The sequence below is a fragment of the Haliaeetus leucocephalus genome, unplaced genomic scaffold (genome assembly GCF_000737465.1).
Source record: "Haliaeetus leucocephalus isolate CR32 unplaced genomic scaffold, Haliaeetus_leucocephalus-4.0 Scaffold752, whole genome shotgun sequence".
NCBI classification, from domain to species: Eukaryota; Metazoa; Chordata; class Aves; order Accipitriformes; family Accipitridae; genus Haliaeetus; species Haliaeetus leucocephalus.
Window position 1 is genome coordinate 4,171,644 of NW_010973188.1, and position 22,760 is coordinate 4,194,403.

Genomic DNA, 22,760 nt, shown 5'->3' on the forward strand with positions numbered 1-22,760 from the left:
CCAGCACATCCTTTGGTCCAGATGTTAGGGCTTTTCCCATTGCAGCCCTCCCAGGAAGTCAGGTCTGCCACCCCAGGCTATCCCCACCCTATGTGTGGTGTCACGTAATTAGTGCATTGCCATGACCAGCATGTTTACAGGCAACATATTTGCTCTGCTGTTCAGTCCAGGAAAATATTGTCTCCCCTCTGAAGGTGGGCACTAGACTTTGAGAAGGACAAAGGGAGTCGGGGAGCACAAAAAATGTGAGATTAGAAAAAAAGAAATGGCTGTGACATCGATACGGCCAAAAAATATGAGAAAGACAAACACGGATGGAAACCAGAAAGAAGAGGAGACTGAAGCAAGGAAGAGAGGTAGAAAAGTGAGGGAACAAATTAAATCTTAGGAGGAGAAGTGTACCCATTTTAAATATGCTGCACCTAGGTCAACTACAAATTGTCATTTTGATGAGGAGATTGCTGGGTAAACTTACTTGGACGTTATTATCCAGAAAGTTCTACTGAATAATAATGTCCTCTAACCTCAGTGTCAACAACCATTTTGCTCTCTCTTGTTGCAGTACTCCTGTGCCTTCCAGCTCTCACCAAAGCCCACAGGGCCCTGGGAGCACCCTCATGTGCCACAGCCTCCCCCTTCCCAAGGGGTTTGGTTGCCTATGCTAGAGGTCAGCTCTGTCGCAGCACAGCTCTATCGCCTTGGCCCAGGCTTGGGTGCAACAGTGGAGCTGTGAGCAAGGGCTGTGTGTGAGTGAGAAAGGGCTGTGGGAGGCATCCATGGGGGCTTCCACCCGCACTGCTTGGGGACAGCACATAAGCATGCACCCTCGCCTCTGCTCCTTGTACCTGTGTCTAGTCTTGTACCTTTCTATCCTGATCCTGACCTTGCCTTGCTGGTCTGGGTCCTGCCTTAGTTGGTCAGACCTGTCTCGTCGCTGGGGACTTGCGTGGAAGCCTGGGCTGTCGGCTGGCCCTGGGTACCACCACTAGACCAGCTCTGCTCTTCTTGTTGGGGCTCTGTGGGTCTGCAGCCCTTGTTGGTGAGAAGCGGCCCTGCCTGCCTTACTGCCACCCTGGCTCCCATCCCTCACCATGCTCTGGCTGTTCCCAGACAAAATCCATCTCTGAGAAACTTGGCTGTCCTGTCAAGGGAGAGTTAGTGTTTGTGCGTGCACTGAGCGCTCTGGAGCCCTGGGAAGTTGTTGTTGGCCTTGCAGAGTGCCTGCTGATGGGGCTGCTTGCTGGTGAAGGATGGTAAATTGCACAGCCAGGGAGGAAGGGAAGTACAGATGATGTTTCTACCCTCAGTCAACCTCTACGCTGCAATCAGCCTGGAGGCTCCTGGGAGCAGAAGATTAGATTTAGCTTGATCGCAGACCTGATAGGCTGCACAGAGCTATTTTTTTTGTTTCTCATTTTGACTAACAAATAAGGAAAATTGCAAACACTGCAGTAGATGTTGTTTCCCACGGCCTGAAACAACAGCTCGCTGGGGACAGAGCTGTCCTTTGCCTTTCTCATTCAGGAAGCTGCTAGTTGGTATTCAGTGCGTGAGGCTTGCCCTGGTCCTCCTCCAGGACACATGAAAACGATCCGCAGTACTGCCTGAGGGCTAATTTGGGGTTGCTAAAACTATAAAAGAGAGCAGAAAATCTGCTGCTAGCAATCTTGCTCACCCAGGTGGGCTGGAGAGCTGGCAGCCCTCTGGAAGGTGGCAACAGGCTCTTGGCGCTGAATACCTGCGTGATCCGACAAAGAGGTGAGAGGTTAGACACCAGTGAGTGAGGAGAGAGAAGCACGAGCGCAAGGGATGCAGTGGCCCTGAACTGTCTTTCTGCACATGTTTTCAAACCAAATGGAAAAGGAAGGTGGAAACAATGAATTAAAAAAAAAAAATAAAAAAAATTTAAAAGCTGAAAGAGGTTGCAAAAGCAGAATAGTTTAAATGTTAGTAAGTGCTGCACAGTACAGCTATTCACTAGTGCACTGCAACAACTGGTAGTGGGTCCTGAGATGCTCATCATGCTCAGCGTGTGGAAACTGAAAACACGTGTCTCCTCCCAGGGTCAGGCCTTCATCCCCCAAACTTACACAGACACAAAGTTCCCCTCTCATTTTGCAACAGCAAATATTATAAAAGACCTTTATAAATGGTTTTAGAATACTCTTTTAATTTTAAGTTTAATTATTTGTTTCATTATTTTTCCTAAATGTTGCACTATTGTCATGCAATAACCCGTGTGATATCTGCTCTCACTGCATCCTGCTATGAAGGTGGTTAGGAATGAAAAGCAGTGCATTACTGCATGACTCAGTAGATGTGAGTGGTGGAACTAGCTATGGGGAGGACTTAGAGAAGGGATTGCAATGCCTTTACCTGTACTGGGTCGTAAAATATTCCTGTTACTTGCAGAGGTGGAAGTGCCCCTGAATGCTTTGAAAATATTATATTAGTTAGTACATGGAACTTAAACACAAGGTTTTCTAGTATTCTCACAATACAAATCTACTAGTTATTACTAATTTAAGACGTACCTGTATTCTGTCCTCTTCCTTGTGCAGCCTGAACCTGTCCTAAGTAGACATCAAAATGGAAAAGTGTGATTTATACCATGTTTTGTTCAGGACTATTGCTACCTGGCTTTTTCACTGAGTGTTATTTTATAGCTATCAGTGTTAATGGTTCATATATAGAGAGTTTTCATTAATATACTTTCTCAGACATTAGCTATATATTTTGAGCCTGCTTAAAAAAGCATTGCCTTGCTCTGTCTGTCATATAGATTAGCCTAGTTAATGTTCCTTTCAGTTAGGAATATTTACTTTCACAGGTCTCTGGTCTGCATTTAAAAGATTTGTAGTCGCTGCTGTGATTTGCTTTCCCTTATAGCTTTCCTTCTCTCATTCACACTAGTTATCTATGTTTATTTCTATTTCAGTACCATCCAATTGTGCTGGTCGTGTGAGAAAGGTTAAAGAAAGCCCCAAACCCAAAATAACCCCCCAGACCAGATACTACCCTTTCTGCAGAGAGTGAGTGGATACAAGCAAGCAGGCAGACTGTAAACAATGAGACAATGACAGAAATAACGCGGGAGAATTCATGTGTCTGAAATGTCTTCACCACGTGTACACAAAAGGCTTTTTTTAAGGTGATTGGGTTATTAAACTTCCATTGCTGAAAAATACTAATGGCTCAAAGCATTTGCAGATAAAAACCATGTCTTTAATCATGCTTTTAATTTCATTAATTATTCTTAAGAAGCTTGTTAACAAACTTATCCTTTAACAAGCCTTTATTCATTAGTTTTCCCAGAAAGATTAATTCCAAAGCCTGGTGAAATCAGTGGGAATGTTCTAGCTGACTCCTATGAACACTGGACAGGGGCTCATGAGATATTTTTATCAATATGATAACATAAATGAGATAATTTTGAATGGTTGTCTCAGAAAACAGGAATTGCTGCTCCTTGGGAACTTGATATTGCAAAATTAGGTGACCCAAACTCAAACTTTCACAGGCCACTGGAAGCCCTTTGATGGGATTTCTAGGAGCTGTCCTGAGAGAACTTGTAAACTCCAGACACCAAAGAGATCCTGTTTAAGGAAATAACAGGCTCATCTGCCAAAACTGTCAAGGCTTTTAAACTCTGTAAGCTTCTAGGTCTGCCTCCAGATGGACCATGGTTAGCACAGGCTGAGTTTTCAGGCTGTGGAGGGAAAAGTTTGTCTGTGCAGCAGTGTTGTATGGGGTTGTGCAGGGCATGCTTTCCACACAGGAGATCGGTACGTGGCAAAGAGGTGGAAGAAAATTAACTCTGAGCCTGAGAGCTCGCCTTGTTTTGGGGTTGCCACAGAAGAGTCCGAATGTGTACATAACACTGTTTAAAAGGTCGGTAGAAACACAGTACAAGAGGGTAAGGAGAGATTAGTTCAGTATCAGAAGTATTTTGTGCCACTTCTTAAATGAATTAACCCTACCCTCCACACCCCCGTTAGCAATGTGGATTTTTCTTTATGCTCCTTTTGACTGCGCTGGGCATTGGGGCTGTTGCCTCTTGCTGTACCTCCCAAAGGCGTCTTGTCACATCCCTGCAGTAAGCTGGTTTCTGCCATGGTTTTGCTGGCAGGGGCAAACACAGTGGTGATAGTGGGGAAAGGTTGGAATCGCACTTCCGTGGTGTGCAAGACTTGTTCTTCCTTCAAATCTGAGATGCCAGTGAGCCTGTGGCACATGAATGTGTGTTCATTAAAGCAGAGTTCTGTGCAAGCTGGAGGCTGAGGCAGGACTAGAAGAAGTCTGTAACAAACTGCGGATGGACAGTCACCAGGAGAATCCCAGGAACTGGGTCAGAAATGAGAGCAGTGGAGTAGAGAAACCTTGGTTGGGAGCAAGTCCTGTAGTGAGCAGGGAGGTGTGGAGGCAGTAAAGGATGCGGACAGCAGAGAGGAATGCAATTTGGAGTGGACCTTGCAAATGATGGCAACTGATTTGAGAAGGCCAGCAGCTACTCTGTGCACAAAACATGCCTGGCCTTCTGCAACTTGGTCAGCACCTTTGATGGGCTAAGTAGTCCGGGTTAACTTGGGGGGAAAGGCAGCATCCAAAAAATAAATGCCAGCTGTTCTCCCTAGTGCCAGGATGGAGCCCTTACCCAGTGCATCCTGAAGGTATGAGCCCTGGTGGTGTGGTGCTGCTGGAGAAGAGCTTTTAATGCTTTCTCTAGCAATTGCACTACTGTTGTTTCCTCATTGTTTTTTTTCTTTTTTCTCTTTACTACTATAGTAAGTCACAGCTGGGGATGAAAGCAGTGTAGTGTCCAGTGGTAGGCAGCGCCCAGGCTAGAGTCCCTGTCTGAAAAGAAGTGCAACCATTGAACCGAGCTGGGCACAGAGAGCAGGGCAGCGCCTTGCCTGAGGATGCCCAGGCACTTGCTGCCTGATGCTTGGTTGCAGCTCAGTGCCTCAGTATGGCACCAAGGATCGTGACATGGTTTATGATTGCAGTGTTCACAGAAGCACTGGATTTATTCCCAATCCTCACCTAGGGTCCAAGCAGCTGTGCAAGAAAGGATTGCTTGAAGAGCTGGGATGGGAGAGGGCAAGTGAGTTCGTGGCCCTTGGGAGTGTGCTTAGTTAACTGCTGTTGGAAAGAGGCAGAAGCTGTCATTGTATCAGAGCGTGGATGAACTTAAAGTTGTGCCCAGAGCTGCAGAGAGTTTGCATCCACTTTCAGAGCCTGCTGCCATTGCTGCTTCTCCTTCAGGGTCATCCTTTACCACATACTGCGCTGGTGAAGTGCTGCACTTGCTAGTAGGGCAGGTAGGAATAAGCTGTCAAATGTCATGTTAGTCACATTGGTGGTTTTTCCTTTAGCAGTTTTGCCACATCAAGTCTTTAAAGCAGGGGTCCTGTGATGTCACAGAGTCTCAGATACTTTTCCTGTTTCTGTATCTTTGACAAACAGAAGATAAAGGGGAAAGAACAGCAAGAGCTAGGACAGAGGAGTTTTGCCTCTGCTTTAATGCTCTAATCTGCAAGTGCTGCTTTTCTGCTTCTGTGAACTTTTGCCAGCACCAGTGGCTGGAAATGGAAACACCAGAGCTAACAGCAGCCACAGCTGTGCTCATTCTGACTGTGCTCTATTTCAAGGCTATTTACTTTTGAGGTGTCTTTTGCAGGCAGACTACCAGTGCCCTGTGAGAGGTAGGTCTGTGAGTCCCTGTGAGCCAAGATGGACAGGAGAACATTTGATTCTGTCCAGTCAAGCTAATCTCTGGTTAAGGCCAATGACATCATCAGAAACTCTGGCGCGAATAATAGGAGTAAGTCCTAAAGGCTCCTCAGACAGAGAAAACTCATAAACTGCTTTGTGTATGGTCATTGCTTCAAAACTCTATTTATACTTTCTGTATTTTTTTTTTTAGCCAGTTCTTCTCTTTTAGAATCAAGAAGAGATCAGGAGAATCCAGGAAGCCAAATACTGAGTACAGACATGCTGGACATGGTCCTAGAAATGAAGTCTGTGAAGTCAGAAGTAGGTCTCCACCAATCCTCCAGCTCACAATAACCTATCCCTAATTCCGATCACTTTAATCTTTTAGGAGTTAATTTATGTTTAGAACTTCAGTAAAGAAAATTGTGAAGAAAGATGGATCCAAATTGCAATGAAGTGACCATTGAAAGACTTGAAAAAGTGAGTGCTTTTTTATTTTTGTTTTTTTTCATTTTTTGACTAAAGGTTTGGTTTTATTAAAGACAAATACAACCTTCCCACTGATTTCAGTGTTGCCAGAACTTTACCCTCAACATGCATCTCTGACTGGGGAACCTCAAACAGGGTTTCCTAATTGCTAGTAAAGACAGTAGTGGCCTCTTCTGTGCTCAGCCTGCGGGAATAGGAAATAGAAAAGAAAGCGACAAGCAGGACCAGGTTTACAGGCACATTAGGTACTGAATCATGCAGATTCCCACTGAATTTAAACTCCTTTGAATTGTGTTGACACTTCTGTAAATCCTGCCATACACATACCTACACATTTGACTCAGTAAGATTAACCCCTCCAGCCCCTGCCCTTATTCTGGGCTCGCAGCTATATTTGACTTAACAATGCTTTCCCTCAAGACCTGAATTGCCTGAAAGATACCTGCCCTGCCATGTGCTTGGCTCTGAATTACTTGGCAGCAGGGAGGGCTGCAGTTATGTATATGAGAGCAAAGCCAAGCGCAAGGCAGTCAGAAATAGCAACAGAGCATAAACCCTAATGATGGCCCAGCTCCCTTTTCACTCAAAAGCAATCTTATCTCCATGCTCAGAAACTTGAAAACAGTTGAAAATATTCTTTTTTACTTGACCGCACAGCTGAGCAATTACACATTGTACGGGAAAACACCTCTAAATACTTGCATTGCAGGCTGTGGGCTGGAATGAGAGCAGGCTTCTGGATTGAGATGCAGAGCTCTGAGCAGCCACCACTCTGTTGTCAATAACACAAGTGGCATGCCAGGAATAACATCACATTTATGCCAGGCTCAGAACCACAGCCTGAGGTTTTTGAAAGAGCATTGGTTTAACATAACTCGGCATTTCAGAGCTCTCAGCCCTAAGTTTAGATGGCTATGCAGCCCTCTGCATCACGTATCTTACAACTAAATCAAGTCTCCCTTCGAGAGAGTAAGACAGAAGGAAGCAACAGGTAATCATGATTTAAACAGCACAAGCTTTGGCTCAAGTGTTGCAAAACCCAGTATTTGTCAAGGCTGAAATGCATAGATATTCACTAGAAAGGCTTCCCCAGAGCTGTGGGTGATCAGCATCTCTGACATTCAGGCCAAGCATCTGTTTTTCATTTTAAATCCAGATATGGATTCAGTCATTGAGTTTGCTGAGGCTTGAAAGGTTATTGAATCATTGCTGCCTTAAAATACACTCTACTGCATGCCTTGTGGCATACTTACTTCACCATACTTACTTGATGCTGCAGCTACCACAGATGAGTATGCTGGGTGGACACTGCTAGAACCTAAAAATAAGAGATTTTAATTTTCAGCTACTGAACCAAAAACCCCAATGTTAATGAGTAAGAATAAATGGAGAAGGAAAGATTAAAGAAAACCAGGTGTGCAAAAGTCATATGAGATGTCCTTCATAGTGTTTTAATCTTTAAAATCCAAAAGCTGTTACAAAAAAATATACTACAACTTCCATTTATTGAAAGTTATCACAAAATTAATTCTAAATCAGTCTTGACCTATTTGTTGAACTCTCAGTCCAGGCATGTGAATCGAAGAACTATTTGTTGACTCCTATTCCTGAAAATCATGACAGCATTTGGGGATGGAGAGCTTACTCCCACATGAATTAGTTTATATGCCAGTATATTATATGTAAAGATAAAGACTAGCCATAATTTTACTGCAGATGAACTCTCATCTCAGAGAATCTACATGTTTGCGTTTAGGTGAGACACACTAATTTTGTATGTATCTCAAAGGCACAACTCTAACTCCAATTTATCTGCTGGAATTAATTTTTTTATCCACTCCTAATATTTCTACACTGAATTACTGAATTAATGGTCCACTAAATCATGGTATATTCAGCTGCATGTCTTCTTCCTTAAGTTTTAGGAAAGCTGTAGGTCAGGAGGAAAGCAATGCAAACATCCATGCTACTGACCTATGTCTCTGACCCTATGCAGTCCAGGTCTAGTCTTGGCTGCAGCTGCAACTGTTGTGGTTCTGATTGTCGCAGGTGTTGTGGTTGGCTTTGGTGTTGTGGTGGAAGGATCTGTTGTCGTGGTCGTTGGTGTTGGGGTTGTGGTGGCCATTTGTGTAGCTGGTGTCAGCACTGGAGATGTCTGATACTCTTTGCGGACTGCGTCCCCTGTAGGAACAGTGACATGATCACTGCAGCTGGATGTGTGACGTGCATGGAAGCATCACTAATAGTGCTCACTGTTTAAGGCAACCAGACACTGATGTTCTCCTCAAGATGGTACAAGCATCCTCATCTGTGGAGCCGTTAGTGCCTTCATTGCTGTGGGGGTGTGTCGCACAGGTGCCTGTGTGACACAGTATTACACCGCTGTCTGGAGGGTGCTGACAACAGCCTGTTGCAGCCTTAGTGTTTCCCCTATACTTTTCTGCTTTGGCCAGGAACACCTAGCAACCTCACAGATGTCTCAGGCCTATGAAATGGTTCAACCAGTCAGTTGCAGTTTCTGTTTTGCCATCATCTTTTCTCAGTGTAATTAAACAGCTAGAAAGTCCATATAAATGGAAATCAACTGACATCTGGTAATAAAAGATGGCCATTCTGAGTCACAGACCACAATAAAATATGCATTGCCCATCACAGCACTGAAATGCTTTTGGCAGAAAGACAACTTCTAGGTAACGGTGATTCGGGGAGCGGGTCAGAGCCAGAACAGGGAGCGTTAGGGCTTTGGCTGAGGGGAGCGGGGGAGAGCAGCACCTGGGAGGTGCTGATGATTTCATCTAACTTTGACTCATCTCACAGTTGCTACTGCTTTTAAAATGCATCATCTGTTGTGAGAACAGAGACAATTCTACTTGCAAAATTTGCATCCTAAATATCCTTATACGAAATTGTTAACTTGCTTACAGTTCTTTCAAGTCATTGTCTCAAAAAAGATCCTTCATTGTTATCTTCTCCATCCACCTACAAAAAACTGCCCTAAAATATATTCCATGTTCACCTCAGTCTTGTTCCTTTCCTCCTGCCCATAGCCCTGGGGATGGCTTGACACACTGTGTATACTGAGAGGGAATGGTGTGCAGTCTATTCATTGCTGCACAGCACAAGCTTGTATTTTATTGCTGGATGTTCTCCTTTTGGAAAGCGTCGTCATGAAACTGTCTGGTGGATTAATTACCACCTAATGCTAGCCAGTGAAAAACTCAGATCTCAGACAGTTTTAATGGGATAATGCTGAAAGAGAGCTCAGAAGAAAAGCAAAACAACTCAGCTGAAAAAATCAGTGTGAATGGCTCTCTGGGCTAAACGGTGCCCTGCTCCACGCTGCTGCACTAGAAGAAAGAAGGCAGAGGGCACAGTGAGTCTTCTGCGATATGGTGCTGCTGGAGCAGGGAGCAGGCACATCGGCCAGCTTTATACCCCAGGCAGCAAGGAGCAAGGAGGCTGGGAGCTAACAGTATTAGCAGAAAACCCAAGGAAGCAGTGTAGTAAGAACAGAGAAAAGATGCTGCCTTGGTACATGTTGGCTGGGTTTCTGATGGAGCCTTTAACACAAGAGGAGGGCTCTTGAGGGCTAGCTGTTCCCAGTGCTCCTGCAGGCAGAGTGCCCATCTCCCTCACAGTATCTTCAAAGGGTTTGCAGGGCACGTGCTCTGCACAGGAGATTGCTGAGAGCCTTAATGCAGGGTTTTGAAGTTCATGACATCTGAACTCACCCAAAGCACAGGCAGAAATTAAACTGAGAGTGTGCCCTCTCTTCTCTGAATTGGCACATGCTCTTCAAGCACCGTTGCAGGTGCTCACGTAATGGGGTGGGTTTGGTGGGAAAGAGGCGGTAGAGAGGAGGTTGGATGGGGAGGTAAAGCTGTTTAGGCAGTTTAGACTGGGATGGATACTGTAAAAGGGCACTGAGATCCCCAACCCATACCTTCTTCCGATGCTTTTTCTGATGCGTTAGCGGTATCTGCACTCTTTGTAGCTTTTAGGTCTTGCTCTAGCTTTTTAGGCTCTGAAGCAAAATTAAGCACATTAGGAAAGGCAGCTCTGAAAGAAAATAATTTAACTCTCCTATTTAGAGATTATCAGTCTCCAAAGGAAGGCATTCCATCACCCGGCATTAGGTAGTCAGTCAGTCTAACCAGAGATTTCTCACCAAGCAAGAAAAAGTGATGGCTGGGTGGCTCTAGAGAGTATTCACCCCATATTTTTGGTGCCAAATTTAGGCATTTTTACTGCCCAAAAGCTCCTGCCAACGTCAATAGAATTTCTGAATTGAGCAATATATATGGGCTTTTACCACTAATAAACCAATACTCATAAGATTAATGCATCAAGTTGTTGATTTTTCCTCTGAGTAACAGTGTGTCCTGAGAATCAGGATCACAGTGTGTGTAGGGTGTTTGGGGAATACCAGCTAACATACAATATTTCAGTCACTAATTCACATTCAGATGTAGTTCTTTCTTGCCTGACATTATCAGATCATCATGGGGCCAAATCCTCAATGCCATGGACTGCCTTAGAAGGAAAAGGGAGATTTTTTTGGTCCTTTTTTTCTTCTAAGACCCAGAGTCATCAAAGTACTTGGAACATTTATTGCAGTTCATTTACTGCTACCCTACAAAAGGATCTGCCTGTGCTTTTGTGTCTGACTGAGTAGTGGAGGATTTTGATCTTCCATTTTTTTCTTTTTTTCTAGTTGATTTTGGCAGCATTGACCTATTTGAGAAATTACTCCAGGGCTGATGGTTTCCTAAAAATTTGTATTATTTTTTAAAACATCTTTTGATTGGTTTTACCAGCTGTGAATAGCTACAGTTTTGGGAAGGTTTTTCTTGCTCTGCCCAGCATTTGGGATGCACTGTAACCACCAGCAGCATTTAAAGAAATGTCAGGCACTATGAATCTCCAGTGTCCCTGGGATGAGGACCAAAACTGCATCTCCAACAGCTGATCAGGTGTGAAGCAGGATTTTTCACTAATCTGGCAGCAAGTGAGCGTAATCCTCAAAGGACTGCCTTTACCTCCCACAGATAGTGGGTTTAAGTTTCCAAGTGAACAATGTGGTCTCTATAATTTAAATGAGAAGAAAAAGGTAGTTTTCTTAAATTAAAAAGAGAAGTAGGGAATCCTCTATCACAAGATGGCCCCAGCACCATATTACAGAGATTTTTGTCTTAAGAACAAGCAGTTTCTAACAGAGTACAGCTGAGGTGGCAGGGCTGAGGAGGGCTGATGAGGCCAAGCTGGGCTGAGGGAAGGTGGATTGTGACTGTCAGATCTCTTTGCTACCTGTGGGACAGGGCTGGGCAAAGCAAAGCAGTGGCATCCTAAAGTACTGGGTTTCATGTAACAGTTATTACTTGCTCCTTTGATCATCCTGGGTTTTGTCTGTGTGAATGCAACAGTCTTTGTTGCTAGGATCCTAACATTTTCATTCATACTGTTTGATTCAAGAACAAAGTGAAGGAAGCCGCTTGCGTCTTTGTTTTGCTGCAGGAACAAGCTCCTGGTATTTTGTTTGCGTGACTGAGATGTACCTGATGATGCTCCCCATTTCTACACTGATTTTCACATAATGTGGGTTTTAGCACTGGTGGAAGAAATCATTACTTGCTGCCTGCTGAGCTCTACCCTCGTTGCGATTGTCCCTGGTCTGGTGTGAGATGTTTGGGCTGATACTTCAAGTGTGGGTACATTTGGGAATGATGAGATGTAGTTTTAGTAAATGTTTCTTAGAAAAAGCCAAGATTTCTAAGGTATTGCCTCCCTTCTAGCAGTGCATAATATTTAGTCAGTAATTTCTGCATACCTGCTCAAGATATATACAAATCTGTACCTATTTGATTGTAAATGCAAAGGTATGGGAAACTAAAGGCATGGCTCTGAGTGATGCATTTTCAGTCTGAACAGCTACAGCTTTCAGATTTAAATTTGCCTTTGTGCAAATAAAAGCCTAAAGATGAGGAAAGAGCTCTGCACTTTGCTTCCAAGGACCAAACAGTAATGTACAGGAGAAGAGCAGGACTCCAAGTAACTCCTGTGTGGCCTTGGATGGATGCACCCACTGACAGGCATTTGAGTTCATAAAGAAGATGCAGCACATTTTGTTATACCACAGCTCACAGTGGATAAGCTCAGGAAGGCTTAGGCTCAGCAGTCAGCAAAAGAGACATGTTAAGGAAGTGTGTAATAGTATGAGCCATTAATTTTGTTTTAGTTCACACCCCCAAGAAAGAGTCTGAACATTACACAGTTGTTACAGGGGGTATAAACAAGTGTCATTTCAGTGACAGACTTGAATATCAACTACCACCTGGTGTGAGACTTGATCAAAGATCTCTGAACACAACTAAATTATGTAAACTGAGTTGAGTCTTACAGAGCAGTTCCTTATTGTATCATCCTTAGGTAAAGCTGCTGTGCATTGCCATCTGTGTCATTAGTATTATATTACTGTTTATTATTATACTCTCAACACTGAATATCCCAAAAGATAACATGAATAACAATAGGAGAATGTCAACATCTATAACCTCAAATACTTTCATATAATCAATCAGTACATCACGCTCACTAACAAAGCAAGGGGGATTTAAAGCAAGGGGGAAACTACTTAGAAACAGAAGTCTGTGAAACATGGTACAACCAAAAAATAGAAATTGTCTGGGATAATTTCCATATGCTTAACATAAAAAAATACCATGAGGGATTTGGATGAGATACTAAGGGATGCATGAACTTCTGACTCTGAATAATTATATCTTTGTATTACACAACTAAGAAGCCACAACAGATAGTTGTGAATGGATGTAAGGGAAAGTCAATCACAATTACTTGCCTGATTTAACAGCTGTGCTTTTTGAAGAAGAATATTCAAGAGTTGATGGATATGTCACACCTTTTCTTGGCTTGCCCTCTAAAAAAAAAAAAAAAATCAACAAAAAACCCCCATCAGAAAACATCACAAAATATTCTAAATTTTCTTGCAATAAAATTCTCATCTAACATGTGTGTTGAGAATCAGGCCCCACTTCTTTACTGCCCAACTCATTTTCTTAAAGATTTCTTTCATCTGATGGCAGAAATCTCAAAACCGTACCACTAAAAATACCAATGCCTAAATCCAGCATCATAAAAAAAAAAAAAAAGTTGGAAGGCATGAAAACACAGTCCTGGGAAGGATTTGAAGAGGTCAGTTAGTTCATTCCTTTGCTCTCAGATGGTGTTAAGCATAAGGGGACTGTTCCTGAAGGACATCTGTATAACCTGTACTTAAACCCACAGCTTCCCTAGGCAGCCTTTTCCAGTGCCTGACTATGCAGTTGACTTAGAAAGCATGTTTGATGTGGGATTCATTTTGTCATGCACACAGCATTCTTCTCTGACCTCACTTTTGCAAGATGCCATTTCCGGCAACAGTCTTTTTCAGTAATAACACTGAAAGAAGGCTGTGCTTGTGTGTGGGAACATATGGTACCTATATTTAGATCTAAAATGAGGGTCCTGTCTTAAAACAATGAGGTACATTTCCCAGTTAAGCTTTAAACCACAAGTCTTTTTAGTGCAGCAGCAGATACCATCTCTATTGGTATATGTGGCCATGCAATTCCAATTCTTGGGGCAGTTTTTATATTCCCATGTATCACTGAATGGAAAGTGTTGCAGAGAAGCCCAGTATAGGAAAGACTGCTCTGGCCCGTAGGAGTTAGTGGATGTAGGACTTCCAGACCCTGGTGATTGTTTCTACAAGATGCTGTGCTGTGTCATGCACCTGGACCACCTCAGGTGAGACCTACCTCCACCTCCTGCAAAACCTGAGTCTTGATGGTGCTGCTAGGTTTGCTTTCCTTTATTCCCTCAGTGGATTCTTTAAGAAGGTCTATATGGCACTGTGAGCATGTCATCCTGGGTGACTAATCCAGAGACCAACAGCACTGAACAGAATTAGCTGCTACAGATTAAGCCACTCCTGGGAACTGAAGGCTGTTTCCCCCATGATGGCCTACAAAGAAGGGTATATGCAAGAGGAACTGGTCCTCTATGTGCAGGGATGGCCATGGAGCTGGAGAGGCACTGTCCTTTGTCCCTTTTCATGTCTATGTCTCCTTTGTTTTACTCCTCTCTGAAATTTCAGATGTCATTAAAAAGACCTAGATGAAGAAGTTAGTTTGAGTTACTAATGAGGCAATGAATGATGTAAGGAGCTATTCCATTTCTCATTTACAGTCGTATAAACTGAGAGCAGCTCCACTAAAGTCAACACAGATCTGCCAAAGACCAGAGCTGGCAAGTCAGCATGCAAGGACAAGCTGGAAAGAGCTTCCTTCTTGCCCTTGGGTCTCTCACAGAAGCTGGCCTAAGTGAAGGGCAGCAGGTCTTCATATCTACTTCCCCCTAAGCTAAAACTGGGATCAGGAGCCAAGCAGGAGTAGGGAGCTCTTCTGCCAATTTAGTAGAAAGATGGAAGGCTTATAGGATTGCAGATGATTTCTAGATGCATTTCTTCATCCACAACAGAGGCAAAGTTGTCAGGTATGAGTGGTTGGTACATGGATGCAGTAATAGCATAATACTCTGATCTTAATTTAGAATATTTCTGTGCTAATCTGATTTCTAATGCAAACCTGAAGCCCACTGCTGCGCAAATAAACTGGCTAGCATGGGGAGGCTGGCTGCTCCTGGAGTCTGGCGTTTTTGATCAACAGCAACTTGCATCCCATATGTGACCAAGAGGTAGGTCTGAGGCCAGACCTGAATGTGGCCCTGCTCTCTGGAGCAGTGGTAACAAGTCTTTTTCACTGTCCGGAAAAAGTTACATCTAGGTTGGAGTTTGCTTAATGTACTTAAAAATGGGGTTACATGTGGGCAGAAAACCTCAACTTCTGGCCATTGAAGTACAAGCTATGGGGTGGTGGCTCCTCACCCTAGCAAACCCAGAGGTTTAGGACTCTACTTTCTTAACCCATTAGCTGCAAAACTCCCACTAAACTGAATGGAGTCATTCAAGTGCGTGCCAAGGCATTTCAGTGCTTGAAAGTGAATACCAGTGCATTTGCATACCTCCTGGTGTGCTGGCTGCTTTAATCCCAGAGGACAGACCTCCTTCCCCACTGCCCCTAAATCACACCACTTCATCGCCTGGGTCCCCCGAGGATTCCTCTTCTGTGCTCTTTTGTGCGGATGCTCATTCACAGTTTAAACATCACAAACTCTTGGTGACAATATCCTAACTGGGAATAAACTGTTGGCACATTTCCAGGGTACAGTATCACATACGGGTCTGGTCTGCTGAAAGGGAATTCAGCTGGAGAATAGGGCACTCAGTTTAAGCTCTAAAGCTGTTCTGAAATTAATCCCTTAGGTGACTTTTTGTATTTTTATTGGGGAATGCTTTATGCAGCTCTGTCTTTTTAGGAGTCATAATTGTAAAAAAAAACCAAACCCAACTCATCTCTTTGTCAGAGTGAGATCTGTCTGCACTCAGCCTCAGGCTGCTGAGATGAATAGCACAGCCTTCCTGGGATTTTAGTCTTCTGAACTTCTCTCTAAAATGCTAAAATTCCCACATTTTCCGTAGGTATAGTGGAGAGTTTTCTTCCTTTTAATATAAGTAATATGATATAATATATGTTATAGGATATATTATGTTAGATTTATTCTTGAGCTAGTTTATAGACTGAGTAGTTCCACTGACATCAGTGAGAGCACTCAGCACGCATAAAATTAAGTGCATGAGGGACAAATCTTATCGTGCCTACACATACCCAGATTTCTCATCATCTCCTCTTACATGTAACTTGTAACTTTCTCTTGTATCTTCTTTTATAGTGTCTCATTAATTAAGAATAAAGATTTGTTACTATAAATCAAAAATTCCTACAGTTTTATGGGATAAAAACTGGGCAGCTGCTGAGGTAAAAAAAAACATCTTATTTCCCATTTATGTACCGGAATTACAATGTGCTGTTTGCTGGGGAAAAAACAGCAGCAACAAGTACAAGTAGCAATTCAGCGACTCCAGGAAATTCCTACTCATCCAAAATAAATCCTTCTCATAATGTAGTGTACCCATGGCAGAATGCTGCAAAAAGTGCATCCACATGTATTAATGCAAACCTCCAGATGACAGTTCATTTTGGTCAGTTTGTGAGGCCTCCTTTGTTGCGCACAAACTTTCACATGAAAAGAACATTTCTTTATTTTCAGTGGCTGTTCAGATCCTTCGGCTGTTGATTTTTTCCAGGAATGATGTAGTTAACCAATATCAATTGGTCATACCTATCTTAAACCTCCAAAAGTGCAGACCAGCAAGAGCTGACCCACTGTATGGATGCAGCAAGAAGTTAGATTTAGAAATTGTATGTAAAGCAATGCAAATTAGACCCTCCTTTCACATAGATAGAATGAGTGCAAGTGGGCTTAAATAATCTAAAGCTGGTGTGAAGGGGATCTAATTTACAAAAAAGAAAAAAAAATCTGTGAATTTTGTCAGTGAATGCAAGTGAGCTGCTGTATATACTATGCGAAAAAAAAGGAATGAGCCGTAAATTAAGATGGATTTCCCTGCACTGGGTAGATATCAAAACAGTTTGGTTAACAGAGGTGGGGACAATTCATAACATACTTGGGATGCACCAATAGAATTGCTTAATATAGGGTTTGCATAAACACAGTATGGCTATATGTGGCTTGAGATGGGATGACAGAAGTCAGAAGTTACTTCAGAAGATGCGAACTCAGGTATGGGCTGAGGATGCTTCAAGTTCCCTTAGCAGCACTACTTACAGGGTGGAGGGCAAGTGCAATAGGAAGACCTCCCCATCAGCACTGAGGCTCGGATTTCGTACGTTGTAGGAGGACTTAATGTGCCCTCAGAGAGTCAGTCCAGACTGCCTGTCTCCTCTGGCAGTGGGCTCAGACCCACACTGGGCTAAACGGAGCACACCGCTGGTGGAGTGTACGTCTCTGTGGGCAATACAGGAAGCCCAGAATAAAAACTGTCTCAAGTGTATTATTCATGCTAAAGCTAGGTGGGATGGGCCTGTGGTGACTAAACAGGTGTCTAAAATGAGAAGGTTGCTCCCCCTCCGCCTGTTGCTGCCCGCCTGGTCGGGCAGTGGGGAGCAGCCGGGGAGGGCAGGCAGCTCCAGCGCTCACCACGGTACCTGACACGAGGAAGGACTCCCTCCAGCGTGGCAGTGACAGGGACCGGACCCCGTTGGAGAAGCTCCCGCGGTAACCGGAGTGGCCGGCGACTTTCTGGACGAGGATCTTCCCACCTGTGTTGTCAATTATACCACTGCAAGGGGAAACATGGTGTCTGAAGGTGGAAATTCCCGCCCAAAACTTAGAAACTGTTCAACAATGCAAGAGGTATGAAGCATTCACTTTTACTTTTAAACCAGGGGCTACATTGGAGCTGTGATGCTACTACTATGTCTGCTGCTATGAAATACTTGTGCTTCTTCCACATTGAGAAAGAGCAGTTTGTTACAAAGTGCTGTCAGGATCTGTTTGCTCTTCCCACTGATATACTGGTCCTGTGTTTAAGACTGACCTAGTTGCACACCAGAACAAGCTACTGCCTTTGTTAAAATTCCTGCAAGCTTGACTGAGTAACTGAAGATGCAGGGAGAGGTACTCAGAGGAGTTTTCGGGCCACCCATCTGCCAGAAATACAAATTTGAGGCAAACCTCCCACTCGCTTAACTTTTTCTTTTGTAAAGAAATTGTTTTCTTTGAGTTCCAGTATGTGTTATCTGCAAAAAGCTAAGCTTGGTTCTGACCTCAGCCTTGAGTAAACCGAACACAATGTTGCTGGAAGCTGTAGAAAACCTGGCAGGCTCCATGTGCAGTGCACATTAAATGGTGTTTGACATATGATGTAATGTGTCTCAAGACAAACAGAAAACCTTCAGTGTATGCAACCTGCTGTGACATCATTAGGAAAGCAGTCGCAGGAAGCAACTGCGACTCTAGAGGGTGGTAGGGCAGTAATGACAGTAATGACACTGCAGGAAAATAAGTAGTGGGCAGCAAACAATAGTGAAGAAGATGTTAGAGCTGTAGCTTTCTCTGATGACTGCAAGAAGCTGCTGGTAAAATAACTGCAAGGAAAGGAAATTCGCTGTCTTTGGAAATGCAACATATAAGCTAACAAAGCCAAATCCAGCTGGCAAACAAGGAAAACTGAAACCCTCACTGCAAGAATACAGGCAGCCAGCATTCAAACTACAGGGGAAATTGCAGTCACTATCAGTATTTTGTAACTTCCCTTTGAAACAAGCTCTGTGTGCAGGGACAAACAATTTCCACTGTGCACTAGTATCTGAAGGAAGAATTTGTCGTTTGAAGTCCAGTCACCTGGCAGTCATCTCCCCAGCAAGGGGCTGAGCAGAAAGAGCTGCAGCCAGGAGGTGGCAGCCCTACGCCCACAGGCACGCTGGCCTGTGCACTGCGCAGTGCAGAGGTGGGGTGTAATGTCCCAAAGCCTTAACTATTCCATTTACTCAAGATCCCAGCTATTTCACAGAACTGGAAGCACTGCAATAGCTCGAATAACTCCAAATGAAGCCACGCTATCAATCAGGTTTTATAAGTTCTTACTGCATTTTCAGCTGAATGGATCCTGCCTCTGCATCCTGCCTACAATTACAGGGTTGGTTGTGAAGTTATTCTTCATTAAAATTTTATGCACATTTTCACATGGCTAATAAAACTCAGCAAAATTTGTGCTATAAAATTTGTCATATACATTTCCTTGTCTAGTGTCCTTTTCTGTGGCAGGAAAGCACATTACTCAGCCTTTGATGTCAAGGACAGTTAAATTCAAATCTGGAGAACCAAAACCAATCCCAGAAGTATGAGAGTTATATGTATTCATCACTGGTGATATGCCTATTTTTTTCTGAAGCTTTATTAGCAGCAGCAGCTCCATCCCTATCTTCCGCGTGAATAATAATAGTACAACAGTAATTTGCTATGCATGCATGAGAGAACTGCAAATCTCAGGACACTTCTCCAAAGGTTGAGGAACATGTTCAAACATGACTGATTTCAATCAGAATACAAGATTGACAGCACTTTATAAGATTGGATCCATTGCATCACACATGGTCTTTCTTGCAGGTTTTCTACTAGAACAGCAGCCTGCAATCAAACTTACAAGGCAGTGGGAACTTTAAAGAGTTTGAAAAGCCGAGAGTTTCCTGCACTGAAATGACGGTTTTGTCTGAGTGCCTTGCTCATATAAACTCACTCACCTGTGAATTGCAGCACTGCACACACTGGAAAAGGAAGCATAGATGTCTGTGCCATAAACACGGTATTTTACATCTTGACATCCAGGAGGGCATTTTGCAATGAATTCTGGATTGATTATCTTCCCCGCCTTGACATCACAATCGATCTGGGGTACATCTGTGAGTGCAAAATCTTGGTAAAGTCAGATTGAATGTTTTCATAGCTGAGTGACCTTGTCATGAAATAATGAGTGAGTGACAGGGATGCCCTCCTCTTATGCCTTCATATCAATGATTTTGGGATACAAGACATGTCTATGTGTTCTGCATCTACAATATAACACATTATAACCTCTATACCGAGGGATGTGGCTGTAACTAAGGATGGAATAAAGAAGCCTGAGGATATTTCTGACCTTCAATGTTTGCTTCTCTGAAGGAAATATCCCTTATGACACTTTGCGGGAGAGAGAAAGAAGTGTAGTCACCCAGGCTGTGGCTAACGTGGGAAGGAGGGGATAGGGGAAGAGGTGGCTGCGAATCAGGACCAGGAAGGGCTGTGCACACATGAGGCAGGATGCTTCCCAAGACTCCTACGGTGCTCATGGAGCTCCGTGCATTCTATAACACCAGGCTGCAGCCACAGCCCGTTATCTTGTCCCTAATTTTTAAAACTATTTGCTGGGTGCAATTTACTTTGAACAAGGGGTTTAAGTGTGACTTCACAATGTCACAGCAGGCTTGTTTGTCAACTAAATCAGCAAAATAATCTGTGGACAGAAATGCTCTTACAGCAGTATAACTGAAATTTATACATCGTAGTGCATAGGACATGCACCACTTGTCTCATGCTAATCAGCTACATGTGCTTGGTGTTACAGCAAGTCCATTGCACACAATTATGTCTCTCTCTTTGGAAACCTTAGTGCTTGCTTAGATCCTTGTGTGGTACCTAATGACCTATGAAGATACATTTTAGTAGTGAAGTACACAATTTCCCCTTTACACATGTTCAGTAGCACAAGTTACTTAGTAATTTGATTTCAATAAAAGAATGTTAGTTAGCATATGTTCCCATTGGCTCTGCAGAAAATTGTGAAGAGTTACCAGAATATAACCTCACTTTGCAGTTTTTTAATGCATCAGACGTGCCTGCTGTAAAGCAGCCAAGAATACTACTGGGACCACTTACATAGCTTAGCCTTTTTCATCTTCTTTGTGGTTTCCTTAGCTGCATATGTACATAGAAGAGACACACCTAAAACAAAGAAAACATAGTATCAGGAAAAAGGGGGACTGTCAACATCAGTCACCACAAGCTCCTGTGCATGAGATTTTGCAAATTTGAATCAACAGGTTGAAAAAATAAAATGGGAATATTCTCAGTTCTAGTGTGGCATGTCCCAGTATCCTGTCCCAGCAAGGGCACTGATTTCTTCGGTAAGTAGAATTATGATTTGAAAAGTGTAATAGTGAAAGAGACATACACTGTTATGTTAAAACATACATCACAATATATGAATGTAGCTTACCTTGTTAAGTTTACTTGCTAAGTGCATGACATACAAAACCTCTTCATTCTCTGTGCTGATTTTGTAAGCACTGTATTATGGGTAATTAATAATTTAATTACAAATATCTTGACTTTCCTATTCACCTTTCCCTTTTCTGAGCTTTCAGAGGGAATTGAAAGTATCTATGATGTGCTGGCTGATCCTCTCATCGTTTGTTAAGTTAATCTTACTAGAATATGCAACAGCAGTCTTAGTTCTTTTTTTTATGTTCTTCTCCCCCTAGAGTGGCTGCAGTGAATTTGCAGACTTAATCACTCCTAGAAGTTTTTCAAAAGAAAAATCAGTGACAGTGTACAGATGCAGTATGGGGCCTTTTGTCACTGGTGCAGTTGTGTAACCAAAACAAAACTGTAGTTAGAAAAAAAAGGAGCGAACCAGTGGAAAATAAAGTGCAAAGTCCCAATTACATGACATGCAATGTTAGGGCATAATTTAATCTGGAGAAAGTAATTTGGTCTCTTAGTAAAGATAGAAGAACTACATAGATAACTATGAATTTGAGCTATTTGAATGGCTATCCTGCCAGACTTGAGGATCCCAGCTAGAGGGAATATTGCCTGGGAATATCACAATTAAAGTCATACAGCACCATTAGGCTATGTGGTGGCTGGATCTCCATCAAAGGGAGTCATGTAAGTAAAGTACACTAAGAAATCATGCTTGATCAACTGGAGTGTTCATGTAAGATGAATTGCAAATTCTGGAGTCTCTATGTGTTTCCAAAAAGCAAGATCCTGTCTGACTGGCAGGGGAAAGAAAATAAGACACATTTATAGCCTTTGTCCTTTGGCACCTTCTTGTTCATGGAGAGAGCAAGAACACAGAGAATTGGGAAGGGATGCTCCCATGTAAGAAACAGCTGCTTTTTCTTTGGAGGGAATCTTTACATTACAGACATTTTTCAGGCCCCGTTGTGCCCTCTGATATGGACTGCATGCAGCTGGTCATGTACTTCGAGATCTCTGCGGGTTTGGGTAGCCTGTTTCTGAAAAGCTGTGCCAAGGTTTACTCCACCTGCCATTGAGAGCTTCATCAGCCATGGAGTCCAAAGGGAAGAGAAGAAACCAGCAGCCACTGGTCAGCCAGGACAGGAGAGTACAAACCCACAAACTACTAACTAACTGCAGCACATCAGCTGTACTTACCAAAGAAGGTTGCAATGACTGTGGCCTTCATGGCGAGTAAAGCAAAATCTGGATGTGTCACTAAGGAGCACTGAAAAGGAAAAGAAGAGTACATCAGGCTGCATTTGGAAGTATCGCAGATGACACTGGAGGGGTGGGGGAAGAGGGACTGTGCACTCTTCTTCAACCTTTTACAGTCCTCACATGCTGTGTCCTCTTCTCATGCTTTGTAGAGCAGCTGATGTCCACAGAGGAGATGGTGTTTGGGCTGTGGTATTCCCATGGACTAATTTTTTACTTCTGTCGAAGATTTGCCTTTTGCCTCAGGAAATCAAGATTTCACTCCACATACTTATTTCTGAAGCCAGTGGCAGGACAGGGCACGATGGGTACAGGCATGCTCTGACAGCTATTCAAGTTCATTCACTACTCTTCTAAGACACAATCACAGAATTGTGTTGTCTGCACATCAAACCACACCATGTAATCTCATAAAGATATGGGGAACATAAGTCCGTTCACTCCTGAAGGACGTTACGTAAGGTATCTTGCAGTTGTGCCATCATTTGTGAGCCAAATTACTGAGGGTGTGTGTGTAT

The 22,760-nt window shown here is 43.2% G+C and overlaps 1 protein-coding gene across 3 annotated transcripts in view; it reads right to left on the reverse strand.

Moving 5' to 3' along the window:
• Positions 1-22,760, reverse strand: part of VIT (vitrin) — a 54,159-nt gene that overhangs the window by 16,349 nt on the left and 15,050 nt on the right. The window contains exons 2-12 of one of the 3 annotated variants that reach the window (XM_010581234.1): positions 22,183-22,252; positions 20,656-20,721; positions 19,485-19,641; positions 17,388-17,521; positions 13,061-13,138; positions 10,148-10,228; positions 8,179-8,385; positions 7,472-7,522; positions 2,535-2,573; positions 2,377-2,433; positions 1,676-1,738 (exon numbers count right to left, since the gene is read on the reverse strand). In XM_010581234.1, the coding sequence (XP_010579536.1) occupies positions 1,676-1,738; positions 2,377-2,433; positions 2,535-2,573; positions 7,472-7,522; positions 8,179-8,385; positions 10,148-10,228; positions 13,061-13,138; positions 17,388-17,521; positions 19,485-19,641; positions 20,656-20,721; positions 22,183-22,213 (964 nt within the window). In that variant the 5' untranslated portion in view covers positions 22,214-22,252. Of the gene's footprint in view, positions 1-1,675; positions 1,739-2,376; positions 2,434-2,534; positions 2,574-7,471; positions 7,523-8,178; positions 8,386-10,147; positions 10,229-13,060; positions 13,139-17,387; positions 17,522-19,484; positions 19,642-20,655; positions 20,722-22,182; positions 22,253-22,760 lie in introns of those variants that run through there. The other 2 variants (XM_010581235.1, XM_010581236.1) reach the window with 2 other exon arrangements.